General features: G+C 40.0%; 1 protein-coding gene across 1 annotated transcript in view; it reads left to right on the top strand.

Annotated features, from left to right (window-relative positions):
* Positions 1–12995, top strand: part of LOC133641463 (P2X purinoceptor 3-like) — a 78095-nt gene extending 65100 nt beyond the window's left edge. Inside the window, exons 11-12 of the mRNA XM_062035202.1 lie at positions 6282–6359; positions 12672–12995. Coding sequence (XP_061891186.1) covers positions 6282–6359; positions 12672–12800 — 207 coding nt within the window. The 3' untranslated portion in view covers positions 12801–12995. The remainder of the gene's footprint in view (positions 1–6281; positions 6360–12671) is intronic.
* Positions 12996–17205: the final 4210 nt, after the last annotated feature.

The raw sequence follows: 17205 nt of genomic DNA, 5'->3' as shown, positions 1-17205 counted from the left end.
TTTTTTAATAACTTCAGCCGTCAATCGCATCTTACATTTGTCATGTCTGTGTTGATCATGTTTTTGTTTGGCCATGTGCTGTTTGTTTTTTGGACACTTTCTTAGTTCCTGGTTGTTCACTCCCTTGTTTTGTTTCCATAGCAACCCATTAGTTTTCACCTGTCATGTCACGCACCTGTTTCACGTTTTGAGTCACGCACCTTTTGTTAATCATGTCTGTGTTATTTAAGCATTTCATTTTCTGTTGGTCAGCCTGGCGACATCACATTTATGCTCTGCACATGTTATCATCACTTTGTTTCATGCCATGTTCATAGTCCCATGCCAAGTAAGTTTTTGTTTCATGTTTATAGTTCTCCGCCTTTGTGCGCACCTTTTGTTTTCATAGTCAAGTTTTTTACCTCCGCTGTGAGCGCCTTTTGTTTATACCCTTTTGAGCCTTTTGAGTAAAAATATTAAACATGTACTCACATTCCCGTCTTGCCCGCGCCAACTTTCCGTTGCCTTCCGGAAAAACAAATCCCAAGGACCAAGTCTTGACAACATTGTAGTAGTATAAACAGGACACAAGCCTCGGGCCTCTCCAGAGCCCGATTCCACCAGAAAGATCTGTTGCTGATTCAACTCTGCTGCTGAACATGAAGAAGATGATGGTTGAAATGCGCAGTGACATTTTCAGTAAACTTAAGTCCATAGTCTCAGGCATGACAAGAAGAGAAATAACCGCTGCTCTGGAGCCATTGGATAACAAACTTTCGTCCCATGGCGAGGCGACTGCAGCACTCCGCTAATGCTCACGATGGCGAACTAACCGACCAGCATGCTAATGTTAGCAAGCTAACTACTACTGTGGATTTCCTCTCAAAGAAATGTGAGGACTGGGAAAGTCGCTCGAGGTGGAACAATATTTGTGTGGTGGGTCCCACTAAGAGCTATGAAGGCCCTCGTCCCACTGAGTTTACGGCCCAGCTCCAGCAGGATGTGCTTAAACCCGACGACAAGCCCATTTTGGATCGAGTCCATCACACTTTGCATGCTCGGTCGAAAAATGGCAAACCTCCCCGACCACTTTTTGTTGTAGTGAATTTATTTCAAACCCGTAACCAGATTCTACACCGGGCTGCCGAAGCTTCCCTGCTCTCCTACATGGGCAAGAGGGTCTCCATTTTTCCCAACTTTACTCCGACCGTAGCTGGGAAATGGGCCATCTTTGCTCCAGTAAAGAAGAGGCTCTATTCCTGCCCCAACGTGAAGTTTGGTCTTCCCTACCCAGTCCGGAGCTGTAAAGACCCACTGCCGGGTAAAGTGGAGGTTGTTAGCCCCGAAGTACATAGGCCCTGGAGTAACGTCTCCCCTGCGCTCCTCAACTAAAGTCTGGGAGCCGCCCCCACCTACACAAAGCACGCCTTTTCTTTTCCTTGTGACACAGAAGGACAACACCGCAGCGCTGCAATAAAACACACGCAGATCTTCTGTTTCTAGCCGATACTACATAAAAAATAACGTAAAATAACGCAGTAACGCATCATGTAGTAATGGTAACTGAGTTACTGAATATAAAAAATAACGCGTTAGATTACTAGTTACCACCGAAAATAACGGCGTTACAGTTAATTGTTAATTACAGTTAGTCCCAACACTGCTTGTAATAAATGGTAATGGACATATATATTGTCCAAAAAATTGGCTAACGGGAGAAATATACGCCCGTTAGCCTGTATGTTGATGTGTCATCCAACGGACAGGGCAACATATATTTTCGACAAATTAAACCTACGTGGTGTCAGTGTCTATTTCGTTCTCAATATGCTGATACACTGATGAAATGTGTGCCAACATTAACACGGCTAATTGCGGTTTCTGATACTGTACGTGCATCAGACACACATGGGGTGGTATTTGCTTGGCACAATATAATGCATTACATGTAATGATTTTCTACTTTTTGTATTGACATGATAGTAGGCTATATGATTTATGCGTAACGTGGGTTGGCTCAAAGAATCGTACTCTGCATTGAAAGAAGGTGATTGATTAATTGATGGATTTTAGTTTATTTCGAACATGAACACACTTACAGTGTGAAAGAAAGGGCATCTCTATCCTCCTTCAAAACCGCACTAAAAGAACACCTCCAGGCAACTTCAACCCTAAACTAACACTCTCCCCGGATTTTTAATATTCAAATGTAAATAATCAAATGTAGATACTTTTTCTTATGCTTTCTGATCTCTCTCTCTATGTCCACTACTTGCTGTACATATCCTACCAAGTCAGTTCTACACTGTTTCAATGTTCATTTCTCTGATGATGCAATTGTTGATGACTGAAGTGTTGATAACAACCAAACCTAACCCCCCCCCCCCACCCCACCCCCCCACCCACCCCCCCCCACCCCCCACTCACACACCCCGGATTGTAAATAATGTAAATAATTCAATGTATATACTCTGATGATTATCTTGTGTGATGACTGTATTATGATGATAGTATATATCTGTATCATGAATCAATTTAAGTGGACCCCGACTTAAACAAGTTGAAAAACTTATTTGGGTGTTACCATTTAGTGGTCAATTGTACGGAATATGTACTTCACTGTGCAATCTACTAATAAAAGTCTCAATCAATCAATCAATCAATCAAAAACAGTACAATACATCAAACATAATTTCATATAATTTCTCTTTACATCAGGTCTGAAAAAGAGTAGGAAGAAGCAAAGCTTTTTTTAATCCTACCCCTTTCCCACTTCAAAGCGTCTTCTTTTTGTAACACAATATCCTGTTTAAATAAGGTTGAAGGTATTTCTCATAATTCTTCTTCCTTGTACTTTGTAAGCACTATTAATTTGAACAACATTTTAAACTGGATCATATCAGTACATTGTATAATTTATTTACTTAATCCATTCTATAGTTTAATTCTGCTAAAGGTTTTAAATGTTGTATGTGCATACGAATGTTTTTAGTTCGTTTTTCCTCAGGTTATATTTCTCCTCTTTAGTTGAGAAGATTTGTTGTACTTTCTTGGGTAGCAGGTTATAGTTTGCTTTGTACATAATTTTAGCAGTTTGCAATTTTACCAAATCGTTGAATTTCAATATTTTTGATTCTATAAATAAAGTGTTTTTATGTTCTCTATATACAACATTGTGTATCAGTCTAACTGATCTTTTTTGTAACACTGTTAATGAATGAAGTGCACGTTTGTAGTTATTTCCCCATATTTCTGCACAATAACTCAGATATGGTAACACTAGCGAACAGTAGAGAATATGGAGTGATTTTAGGTCCAAAACATATTTTGCTTTGTTCATTATTGAAATATTTCTTGCCACCTTATGTTGTTTATTTTATATAGGAGATGTCCAGTTAATATTCTCATCTATTATCACACCCAAAATCTAGTTTCTTTTACCCTTTCAATGTCTACTCTGTCTATTTGTATTTGTGTATGATGCTCTTTTGATGTGCGTACATGGAAGAGAATGCATGCTACATGAAATGTATGGAACTCAGTACCTGAGGAGGTTAACTGGTCACAATTTACAAGGCCTTCACAAAAAAATTGAAAATGTGGCCTACAGCTGCCAGCACTAAAAGATGAGCCTGTTTTGATGCTAAGATAAATTTGTGAATGTTGTGATGTTGTATTATATTTTTTATCATATTGTATATGTATTGTGTGCTTTTTTTCTTTTTCTCTCTCTTTCTTTTCTTTTTCTTTTAAATTGTAATTTTACTGCCTTTTTTACATCATGACCAGGGGACTTTTTTAACCATGTGTAGTCATGTGTTTTATGAAATTGCATTCTCCCCTTTGAAATAAACTAATCTAATCTGAACGAAATGTGGCAATAATTTTACTGTTGGCCTTGGTTTGCCATCAATGTAGTTCTATGTGATTTATTATATATTATAATATAACATTTATTTGATGGTGGTCCGTGCTGTCAAACTAGACATTTTAGCAGGGTAATGGAAGGTAATCTGCCCCGACTCCCGACTAAAATATTGCTGCGTAACTTTACAAATACTGATCGACATCAGTAAAATGTGGCATAATTACTTCGTAAACCATCTTGCAAGAAGCATAAACAAGAGAAACCTACATCGTAGAACTCGTCGATTGCCATTTGAAGTTCCTTGGAGTAGGATTCGGATTCGGCTGCGTATCTGGCAACCTCAGTCAGGGAGAGTGGGAGGGGACTACAAAATGTTGACCGTTATTGCAGTACCATGTCTGGCCACATTACTACATATGGCACCTTTAATTGCAAGTATTACATCCATCCATCCATTTTCTACCGCTTGTCCCTTTTGGGGTCGCGGGGGTGTCGGAGCCAATTAGGGGAATACATTCAGTTATCTTAAATTATACTCCACATAATATTTACATTTACATTTAAAAGTACAACCATTTACAATTTTTGTTTTAAATAATCAACTGCTATATTGTAGAGCTGAGGGATTATTTAAAATTAATTTGAAAACTCGGCTGGATTTTTAGAGGACACGTTTCTATTAATTACATTAAAACATCTTTAAGAATAATAGGTTAGTCGCACTTTGCAAGTTGCTGTATTTATTTCAACAAGAAAGATAAAGAAGACTTCTGCCTTTCTGAAACATCAGGATTTTTTGAGGGGACATCCAACTACAGAACATTATCATCCTGTAAGCAAAGCTGATTGTTGACTGCCATATTACATTTTATTAAACGTAACAAATAAAGCAATCATATAATAAATCTTTCATAATCCGTAGCATAACTATTAAAAAGGAATTCTAGCTTTAAAATCATTTTACTTGCTTTGTAAATAATCATGGTCCCCCCCTGTTAAGAATAACAATCATTTAATGTATAATAATAGTTTAGTGCTGAAAAATCTACTGCATAATATGTAAAACCAATATTGAAAGTAACAATGTTGATCAGAGTGCTTTCCGAATTAGATAAGTAGTCAAAAATTCACAAAAGTAGTTCACTATATTATGTCTAAAAATACACAATTTTCTCTGAGCAGGAGATACATAGGTTATGTCGAACTGGGGAAGGAGACGGCAGACAACATAATATCAAGCTCAACAGGTTTATTGAGTGCTTGATGAGTGAATGGGGTGTGCATGTTACTATGTGTTTGCATGAAAGACTATGTGTGGAAATTTACCGTATGAATACCGTAAAGTTTGTTGAGGTGCGTGTTGAATGATAAGCGTCCAAGTCCAAAGTGAATGATCCAAGAGGAGGTCCAAGGTCTGAGCGGGGGTCGAGGGCAGGAGGGTGAAATCCGGAAGTCCAAAACTGGGTCAAGAATCGGGGAGAGCAAACAGAGTCCAGGAGGGAAAAACAGCAGCGGAGGTACACAGCGAGGCTGAGACACGGGCATACGAGCAGAGCTACGTTCCGACGGACGATGAGTCAGCGTCGAAGGTCTTTATGCGAACGTCCCTCATCAAAGCCAGGTGCGTTGGGTGTTGATTGCCTCCGGCTGCGGCGGAGTGTGGGCGCGGTCTGCGTGACGAGCGCGGGGGCGTGTCTGGTGCTCACAGCGGAGCTTCTGAGCGCTCCCGCAGAAGAGGAAGCACGGAGCGCATGTGCGCCATAACAAAATCTGCCTAAAGCAACTCACGTAGGCCTACTTAAGATGAATATAAAAAACAACTTTTGCTTCATAATTTCACATTTTGAAGCTTTTTTAAAACTTGAGTTCGAGCCCCTCAGTCCTCCCGTCTTCTTCGACTGAGTTTTACCTGCGAGCCCAAGTCTAAAACTGTTTCCGGCTGTTGTAAGCCTTGCCCTTAGGCACCCACCCATGTCAAAACACTGCCATTAGTTTGAAACTGTAAAACTAAGAAGCAAAACTGAAAAAAAAGAAACAAAACCGTAAAAAAGGGGAAGCGGATGTGGAAAAACAAGTTTGTACATAACCTTTGAAACACACAAAAACAATAAAAAAGCGTACAAAAATATGAATATGCATGTCATGATTCCAAAAAATATCCACCAAAAATATTGTATTTTTTAAATGTTTTTATTTATCTGTTGCCAAAACTTGTTTTGGTGCCATCACAACTATTTTTTTTGTACAATGTGATTTTTTATTTTTTCGGTACCAAATTTTACTGGCAGTGCTCTTGCTCCATATGTGTGTGCATGTGTATGTGTGCTCAGCACGGATGAATGACATCTGTTGATCCAAGAATTATCACATCTAGAGCCCTGTATTTATATCACCCTGTTCCTCATCATTACTAAAACAAGTTATTATCATATAGGGTACTGTCCTGTGTGACATCATACTGCTCAACTTCCTGAAGGGAGCAGATATGTACAAGGCCAAGAAATTTGAAGAGGTAAGTTCATCTATAAAAGACACATATGAGGAAACCATAGATTCGTAAACGGTTTAATTGATGTTAGGAACAAACAAAAATAACAAAATACTTGGTAGAATATTTTCTGTTCTGTTAATGCTTATAAATTGCCATTACTAGAACTATTTAGTCCCTCTAAAATTTTGCAGGCTTTTTTTTGTGATTGTTCGCAGCAGCATTTTTTAAAAAGTTGCAATGTTTTAAGGCATATTCTTTTAATCAGCATTACATCCCCTTGTAATTTTAGGAATTGTAATCAATATCAAGTGTTCTTTGTAACCCTAACCCCAAAAATCATAGGATTTCAAGAAATCTAACAAATATGCTGCATTTTCAACTTCAGTTAAACAATTTGAACATTGACAGCAATTTATCAGTACCCCCATGATCTTGTGGAACTTTTTAGAGATGCCTGAATTTGCACAGATTGTTACCAAAAATTGCAATGGAAAGGGTTTTTTTTTTGGTGTTTGTTGCAATAAAATTGCCGGGAAAAGTGAAAGTTGCTTTAAATTTATGTGACGTTTCCACTGTAATTATAATAGGGAAATTTGATGAAGAAAAACGTATTAATAAAAAGTATATAAACAAAGAGACTGAGAAAAGCAGCTTACCAACATGGCACACAAAAATGTGCAAAATAGGTACACGTGTAATACTGCAAGGAAAAGGCTAAAAATGGTATCTTAGCCTTCAAATGAGGAACAAAATAAAAACTTTTACAGTTAAAAATTATCTACACTGAAGAGTAAACAATACAAATTGTTATGACATGTTACGCCAGGGCATATTCTGTTTTGTATTTGTTATTTCTTCTTAGTTGTGTGTTCATTTCTGTTCCAACCTTCGATGCCATGGGTGCTGATTTTCTGTCCCTCCCTCTGGTTAGTGGTCAGCACTGTCACCTGCTCCTGATCAATAATCAGAGAGCTATTCATACTTGCCTCGCCGGCTACTCAGGCTGGCAGTCTTGTTTGCTACATGCGACTGTTATGTTTGATTGCGATCTACACTATAAGCTCATACCTGTTCCATTTGTACAAGAACAGCGCAGACTGGTTAATTTGTTTTTGCATTTGGAGAATAAATTAAATTAAATTAAAAATGTAAATTAATTTAGTTAAACCGTGCTAATCTTAAAGGACATTACTATGAAAAAGGCACTTTGTATACCAGCTGTACGCTGACGACAACTATAGTATAGTCAAGCTTCATTTGTAGTATTCTCCCTTGAAAAGATGTACTGTAGTAAAAAAATGGTCGAAATACTGTGTACGTACATGTCTATTAAAGCTATTTTATATATATTCTATATTCATAAAGTGTTGATTTATGCTTATTGTATTTAAGACATATACTAACCTGAAGTGTGGTCCATCTACGGGCATGCTTATAGTTAACACATGTGACCAATTCACATACATGCGTGCATACAGGTACCTTGTAAAACAAACAACACCAATAGCTGCGGTGTTATTATCATTATTATTATTCCTTACTGTCTGATGTTTCTGTTGTCCACAATTTGCAGACATTCCCATTCACATTTGAGCATGTTTTACGGTTGAAAGTCGACCTAAACTACCGCAATTTCCAGACTATAGCCCGCACCTTAATAAAAGCCGCACTCACTTAATTTTTGGACATATATATTTTGTTCATCAATTGGATGCACTGAGAGGCCAATGAAGGAACACATTACTTCCAGATAAAGCTACAACAATTTGTCTTTGAGACACCCACGCTCAAAGCACTGGCACCAGCTAGACATGGTGATCGTCAGACAAACAAGCCTCAACAGAGTGCTTCTTACTCACTCGTACCACAGTGCAGACTGTGATACTGACATCTCACAAGTGCGCAGCAAGTTTAGATTAAACCTGGAGATATCTTGGTAAAATTTAGGAGTTTGCCAAGTCTTTTGAGGAAGCGTTCTCTGCAGGCCAATCACCCAACTCTGCAGCTGGGAAATGAGACAACTGCCAGGTAACAGTTCATAAAACCGGCTTCTTCTTTGGGATGAAAACCTCTAAAAATGTGAATTATTTGAAGTCATATGAAGTGGGATAAATCGTCTTATTGGCACGCTTTTCACCAATAATGTCCTTATTAGTGTTGTCCCGATACCAATATTTTGGTACTTTTCGATACTTTTCTAAATAAAGGGGACCACAAAAATGGCATTATTGGCTTTATTTTAACAAAAAATCTTACGATACATTGAACACATGTTTCTTATTGCAAGTTTGTCCTAAAATAAAATAGTGAACATACAAGACAACTTGTCTTTTAGTAGTAAGTAAGCAAACATCCATCCATCCATCCATCCATCTTCAACCGCTTATCTGGAATCGGGTCGCGGGGACAACAGCTCCAGCAGAGACCCCCAGACTTCCCTCTCCAGAGAAACATTAGCGACTTCCTCCTGGGGAATCCCGAAGCGTTCCCAGGCCAGAAAGGAGATGTAATCCCCCCATCTGGTCCTTGGCCTGCTGCGGGGTCTCCTCCCAGTGGGAGGTGCAACGAGGACCTCCCTAGGGAGACGCTCGTGAGGCATCCGCACGAGATTCCCGAACCACCTAAGCTGGCTCCTTTCCAAGCGAAGGAGCAGCGGCTCTACTCCGAGTCTCTCTCGGGTGACTGAACTTCTCACCCTATCTCTAAGGGAGATGCCAGCCACCCATCTGAGGAAACTCATTTCGGCCGCTTGTATCCGCGATCTTATTCTTTCGGTCATTACCCACACTTCATGACCATAGGTGAGAGTAGGAATATAGATAGCTCGGTGGACCGAGAGCTTTGCCTTCTGGCTCAGCTCTCGTTTCGTCACAACAGTCTCTTTGCCGCATGGCAAAGAGACTGCAATACTGCCCCAGCTGCTCCGATTCTCCGGCTGATTTCCTTCTCAATCTTTCCCTCACTCGTGAACAAGACCCCGAGATACTTAAACTCCTCCACCTGGGACAGAGTCTCGTCCCCTACCTGGACTGTACAAACCATCGGTTTCCTGCTGAGAACCATGGCCTCAGATTTGGAGATGTTGATCCTCATTCCTGCCGCTGAACACTCGGCTGCAAACCGATCCATTGAGAGCTGAAGGTCACGAACCGAAGGTGCCATCAGGACCACATCATCTGCAAACAGCAGTGACGCAACCTTTAGCCCCCTGAGACGTATACCCTCTCCGCCATGGCCACGACTCTGCCTAGAAATCCTGTCCATGAAATTCACAAACAGGATAGGTGACAGAGCGCAGCCCTGGCGGAGACCAACCCCCACTGGAAACGGATCCGACTTACATCCAAGCACCCGGACACAACTCTCGCTTTGGTTGTACAGAGATTGGATGGCCCTCAGCAGGGTTCCCCTCACTCCGTACTCCCTCAGCACCTCTCACAAGATCTCCCGGGGGACCCGGTCATACGCCTTCTCCAAATCCACAAAGCACATGTAGACTGGATAGGCATACTCCAAGGCCTTCTCCAGGATTCCCGCAAGAGTAAAGAGCTGGTCAGTTGTTCCACAACCAGGACGGAATCCACATTGCTCCTCTTGAATCTGAGGTTCGACAATCGGCTGGACCCTCCTTTCCAGTACCTTGGCGTAAACTTTCCCAGGGAGGCTGAGTAGTGTGATACCCCTGTAACACACTACTCACACCCTCTGGTCCCCCTTTTTGAAAAGGGGAACCACCACCCCAGTCTGCCACTCCCTCGGCACTGTCCCGGACTTCCACGCAATGTTGAAAAGGCGTATCAACCAAGACAGCCCATCAACACCCAGAGCCTTCAGCATTTCTGGATGGATCTCGTCAACCCCCGGAGCTTTGCCACTGTGGAGTTGTCTAACTACCTCAGTGACTTCACTCCGAGAGATCGACGTCGAACCCCCATCATCCTCAGGCTCTGCTCCTATCAGGGAGGGTGTGTTTGATGTATTTGGGTTCAGGAGTTCCTCAAAGTGCTCTTTCCAACGCCCTACGACTTCCTCACTTGAAGTCAGCAAAGTCCCATCCTTGCCGTACACAGCTTGGATGGTTCCCTGCTTCCCCCTCCTGAGGTGCCGTATGGTCTTCCAGAACAGCTTTGGTGACGCCCGATAGTCCTTCTCCATGGATTCCCCGAACTGCTCCCACACCCTCTGCTTAGCTTCGTCCACAGCCACGGCCGCTGCCCTTCGGGCCCGTCGGTACCTTGCAACTGCCTCCGGAGTCCCCTGGGATCACATACCCCGGTAGGACTCCTTCTTCAGTCGGACGGCTTCCCTGACCACCACTGTCCACCAGGGTGTTCGAGGGTTACCGCCCCTTGAGGCACCTAAGACCTTCTGGCCACAGCTCGCAGCTGCAGCTTTAGCAATAGAGGCTTTGAACATCGCCCATTCCTGTTCAATGTCCCCAACCTCCACAGGGATGGCAGAGAAGTCCCGCCGGAGGTGGGAGTTGAAGTCTTTCCGGACAGAGGACTCCTCCAAACGTTCCCAGTTCACCCGCACTACACGCTTGGGTTTGCCAGGTCTGTCCAGAAGTTTCCCCCGCCATCTAACCCAACTCACCACCAGATGGTGATCAGTTGACAGTTCAGCCCCTCTCTTCACCCGAGTGTCCAAAACATACGGCTTCAGATCAGCTGATACGATTACAAAATCGATCATTGATCTTTGGCCTAGGGTGCTCTGGTACCAGGTACACCTATGAGCATCCTTATGCTTGAACATGGTGTTTGTTATCGCAAGTCCGTGACTAGCACAGAAGTCCAATAACAATCCACCACTCAGGTTCAGATCAGGGAGACTGTTCCTCCCAATCACGCCAGTCCAAGTATCACTGTCAACGCCGACGTGCGCGTTGAAGTCCCCCAGCAAGACTATGGAATCCCCTGCCGGCGCCCCATACAGGACCCCATGCAAGGTATCCAAGAAGGCCGAATACTCTGAACTCTTGTTTGGTGCGTACGCACAAACAACAGTCAGAGTTTCCCCCCCTCCAACCCTAAGGCGAAGGGAGGCGACCCTCTTGTCCACTGGGGTGAACTCCAATGTACAGGCACTCAGCCGGGGACTCGTGAGTATCCCCACACCCGCCTGTGCCCTCACACCCTGAGCAACTCCAGAGGTGAACAAGGTCAATCCCTTGTCCAGGAGTGTGGTTTCAGAGCCCTTGCTATGCGTAGAGGTAAGCCCCACCAGATCCAACCGGTAGCGCTCCACCTCTCGCACCAGCTCTCAGCAAACAAAGGCTCCTAATTTAGCTGCTGTCGTATGCAGTAACATATTGTGTCATTGTCCATTCTATTATTTTGTCAAAATTATTAAGGACAAGTGGTAGAAAATGAATTATTAATCTACTTGTTCATTTACTGTTAATATCTGCTAACTTTCTCTTTTAACATGTTCTATCTACACTTCTGTTAAAATGTAATAATCACTTATTCTTCTGTTTGATTGATACTTTACATTGGTTTTGGATGATTCCATAAATATGGGTATCAATCCGATACCAAATAGTTAAAGGATCACACATTGGTCATATTCAAAGTCCTCATGTGTCCAGGGACATATTTACTAAGTTTATAAACATAATATACTTTTTTTTTAACAAAAACAGATTTTGTGATGCTAAAAAAATATTGATGTCATCATAGTAGTATCGACTAGATATGCTCCTGTATTTGGTATCATTACAGTGGATTTCAGGTGTAGATCCACCCATGGCGTTTGTTTACATTGTGAAGCGGGTGAGCTACGGTGTGTAGTGAAGCATGATTAGCTATTCCTCGTCGTGCAGGGATGATACTTGTTAGAAACTTACTTTATTTGTCGCAATGGAGGCGAGGGATTAGTGATTAAGAAATAGCTACAAGTCTGCTTGTAAGTACTCTGTTATTGTGCATTGCTCGTAAAACCAGCAAAAAGACACAACGTGACGACTACGAGGGTGCGGGGTGTGGGAGACCGGTACTTTTTAGAGGCGGTGTAGTACCGAATATGATTCATTAGTATCGTGGTACTATCATTGTACTGGTATACCGTACAACCCTAGTCCTTATAAAAATACAAAGGCTTACCAAGTAAGAAATCCCTTCTGCAGAGAAGAACATGTGAACTCCATACAAAGGTGTTCCAACAGTGATTCAAACCCTTGGTCTTTTGACTTTAAACCATTGGGCCACCAAGCACTATTTGTATTTTTATCATTTCACTCTATACATAAAACTCAATGTCCTTTAAATGATGATACATTAGTGTCCAATGTTACAGAACGTATCTCTAACCTGTCTCTTTTCTTTCTAGGTGTTGGACAATTCCCTGGATTCTCTGAACAACAGGCTTTATCGCTCCCAGCTATCGCTTCAAAACGATGTGACTATGGTGAATTCCAGTGACTGGGGAGCATATTCCATTGACTATTATAGTGGGTAGGGTTAAAAGGAGGAGGAAAGAGTAGGAGGATCCAAGGCTATTCTCAAAATATTATGTGACAATGTATTTAAAGAAAACAAATGCAAAAATGCATGTTGATATTTAGGCTCAGTTTTTGAGTCATCATTAAAGACTTAGTTGTGTATTAATTGCGTAAAAAAATTATTTATAAATACCGCAATGCACCCTTCTATGTGTGACATAATTCAATACACGCACTTGAGCAATGGCTTACCGTCTCCTGTGTCTTCTTTCACGGTTAAAGTATCACCCGATACGTATATAACATATACGTACATAATTATATATGTACTGTACATATGCTTTTCAAATGTATATTTACATTTATTTATATTTATTTGCAGTCTACTGTATTATGCCTACTATTATGGGCATTATTATTCTTGCCAGTGTTTTACAAAAGTTCACCTTTGTGTCATTATTCAAAAGAAATATGTTCTAAGTAAAAGCACAATTAAAGAGAAATCTGTAACTAGGATTTGGACCCCGAACGTAGGTGTGAAAAGTGTTCAAGACAGTAATTTTACAAACAAGGTGGAAAAACAATCAGGTACAAACTCTACAAAGAGGAAAACTTGTATTTATGTGGCTAAAGGGAAAAAAAACACAATATTTTTTGTCTTCAAGAAACGCATACAACAAATTTAGATGAAGAAAAATGGAGAAAAGAATGGGATGGTCCGATTTTCTTTTCACATGGTCACAGAAATTCAAAAGGTGTTATGATTTTGATGAAAAGAAAATGTAATTTTCAATTTAACTCTATGGAAAAAGACTCACAAGGACACTGGTTAATATTAAATATGATTATTCAGGGTCAAAAGATGTGTGTTTTGAATCTGTATGGGCCAAATGGTGATGAACCTTTGTTTTTTTTGAAGAAATAAGGGATATGTTGCAAGAACAACAAGGGGACATTATTACTGTGGGGGACTTTAATGTTGCCTTGGATAAAGTTCTGGACCGAAAAGGGAATTCTTCAATGGATTATTATCCTCAATCTTTACAAAAGATTCAAAATGTTATGGATGCATTTGATTTAATTGATATCTGGAGATTCAAAAATCCTAGGTTAGTACGGTATACATGGAGAAAATAAAACCAGGCAAGTCTTTTTGACTATTTTTTTTATATCATTTTCATTGCTAAACAAAGTGACTGCAATATCAATTGATGACAAATTGTAATTGTACAGGATTAGATATTGGAAGTTTAATCAAATGCCTCTATAGGATGATGAATTTATTGAAAAAACCAAACAATTTATTACTGACTTTTTTTAAAATAATGTAGGATCATCAAATCCCCAAATTGTCTTGTAAGCCTTCAAATGTTGTTTTAGGGGATATGCTATTGCGTACTCTTCATGGGAAAAAAACAACTTAAATTGGCAGAACAGGAATTAATGAAAGAAATTGAGGATTTACAAAAAAGCATTGATAGTAATGATAATCCAACTAATGAGCAACTGAATTCCTTTACTCCTTTAAGAGGAGTTAACAGACTTAGTTGAAAAACAATTATTGAAAAGTGATGACTGCAACAGAGCAATCTGGATGAAAAAAGGTGAGAAGTGTTCAAAATTATTTTTAAATATCCAAACAAAAAAGCATTCTAAAAAGAACATTTCCAAGCTTGTTAAAACAAATGGAAAGGTATCGGCTACACACACCATATTGTTGAAAAAAATGGAAGATGACTTTAAAAATATTTTTTCAAATCCGGTAATCCCTCCTGAAACTACACATTTTTTTCCAGAAAACTATGAAAGAAATTTTAATTTAGAAGAAAGTCATTCATGTGAAGGCCTCATTAGGGAAGAAGAACTCGTGGAAGCTGTTAACTCCTTTCATCCAGGAAAAACCCCAGGATTCGATGGAATACCTATTGAGGTTTATCAAGTATTTTATGAAGAGGTTAAGAAACCATTGCTTTCTAGTTTTAATTACTCATTTTAAACGTTTTTTTCTTTATTTCTTTGTTATTGAAACAGGAAATAAATGGTCAGTATAAAGACCCAGTTTATCTGAAAAATTGGAGACCAATAACACTTCAGTGTTACGATGCTAAGATCCTGGCAAAATGTTTGGCTACACGACTTAAGTCTGTTTTGTCAAATATTATTCACCAAGATCAATCAGGTTTCCTACAAGGAAGAAACATAGATAAATAAATGATAAATGGGTTATACTTGTATAGCGCTTTTCTACCTTCAAGGTACTCAAAGCGCTTTGACAGTATTTCCACATTCACCCATTCACACACACATTCACACACTGATGGCGGGAGCTGCCATGCAAGGCGCTAACCAGCAGCCATCAGGAGCAAGGGTGAAGTGTCTTGCCCAAGGACACAACAGACGTGACTAGGATGGTAGAAGGTGGGGATTGAACCCCAGTAACCAGCAACACTCCGATTGCTGGCCCAGCCACTCTACCAACTACGCCACGCCGTCCCCTGGGAAACAATATTAGACAGTTATTAAAAATCATAGAAAATTATAATATGGAAAATAAAAGAGGATTAATTTTTGTAGCCTGGAGAAGGCGTTTGACAAAATTAGCTCAAATTTTATTTGTAAAAGCTTAGTTTTTTTTAATTTTGGCAACTCCTTATATATAATAAAACAAACTGTAGAATTATCAATAATGGATACATCTCTGGGACAATACCTCTATTAAGAGGTCTAAAACAAGGGTGCCCTTTGTCTCCATACATATTTATTATTTATATGGAAATATTGGTGATTAAAGTTAGATTGAATAAAAATATTGAAGGGCTCTGTAATAATAATATTGAAAGTAAAATAACAATGTATGCAAACGATACAAGCTTCTTTATCAGCCCCAATCCTCATTGTTTACAAAACCTTCTAAATCTTTTGGACATCTTTTCACAGCAATCTGGGCTCAAGCTTAATTATGATAAATGTAAAATATTAAGGATTGGAAGTTTAAAAGGAACGTCCTTTCGAATGGAATGCAAAGTGCCTGTTTTGTGGACAGATGGACTAGTTAACATACTTGGTGTCATGGTCCCAGAGAGTATGGAAGACCTAGGCTCAGTAAATTACGATAATCGACTAAGAAAGCTGGATAAAATTATGCAATTATGGAAAGGGAAATCCTTAACCTTGTATGGTAAATTATCTATTGTTAACTCTTTAATTATTCCTCAATTTATTTATTTATTTTTGTCATTACCAGCTCCATCACAAAACTTTTTTTAATGTTTATGAGCAGAGGGTCTTCGATTTTGTCTGGGACGGCAAGCAAGTAAAGATCAAAAGAAAGGTTTTGTACAATGAATATGAATATGGGGGTCCGAAACTTCTTAACCTTGAAGCTATGTGTCTGTCTTTAAAAGCATCAATTGTTCCAAAGATGTATCTAAACACTGAATGGTACACAAGTGTCCTGTTGGACAGAAAACATGTACTGTATCATTAGAAATGATATCCGTTTTTACAAGTGATGCCCTCCCATTTTTCTTATGTAGAGAGTCTGCTGGGAAACATGGCGGGGTTCATAAAGGAAACAATCCACTCATGGTGGTGTTTTCAATTTTATGTGCCAGAAAAAAGAGATGACATTTTGCAGCAGATAATATGGATGAATGTAATAGATGGAAAGCCTTTCTTTTGGAAAAATATGTTTGAAAGAGGAATCATTTTTGTCAATGACATTATCAATGAGAATGGTAAAATTATGGAGTATGATGAATTTAGAACTATGTATGGTGATGCTTGTTCAAGCTTTTCATTTAAAGGCCTACTGAAACCCATTGCTACCGACCACACAGTCTGATAGATTGTATATCAATGATGAAATCTTAACATTGCAACACATGCCAATACGGCCGGGTTAACTTATAAAGTGCAATTTTAAATTTCCCGCGAAACTTCCGGTTGAAAACGTCTATGTATGATGACGTATGCGCATGACGTCAATGGTTGAAACGGAAGTATTCGGACCCCATTGGATCCAATACAAAAAGCTCTGATTTCATCGCAAAATTCCACAGCATTCCGGACATCTGTGTTGGTGAATCTTTTGCAATTTGTTTAATGAACAATGAAGACTGCAAAGAAGAAAGCTGTAGGTGGGATCGGTGTATTAGCGGCGGACCACAGCAACACAACCAGGAGGACTTTGAGATGGATAGCAGACGCGCTATCCGATGCTAGCCGCCGACCGCATCTATGATCGGGTGAAGTCCTACGTCGCTCCGTCGATCGCTGGAACGCAGGTGAGCACGGTGTTGATGAGCAGATGAGGGCTGGCATAGGTGGAGCGCTAATGTTTTTATCATAGCTCTGACGAGGTCCCGTAGCTAAGTTAGCTTCAATGGCGTCGTTAGCAACAGCATTGTTAAGCTTTTCCAG

Source organism: Entelurus aequoreus, linkage group LG24 (assembly GCF_033978785.1).
Source record: "Entelurus aequoreus isolate RoL-2023_Sb linkage group LG24, RoL_Eaeq_v1.1, whole genome shotgun sequence".
In the NCBI taxonomy this organism is placed as follows: domain Eukaryota; kingdom Metazoa; phylum Chordata; class Actinopteri; order Syngnathiformes; family Syngnathidae; genus Entelurus; species Entelurus aequoreus.
The sequence above is the reverse complement of the archived record's forward strand: the minus strand, read 5'-3'. Positions and strand labels throughout refer to the sequence as shown.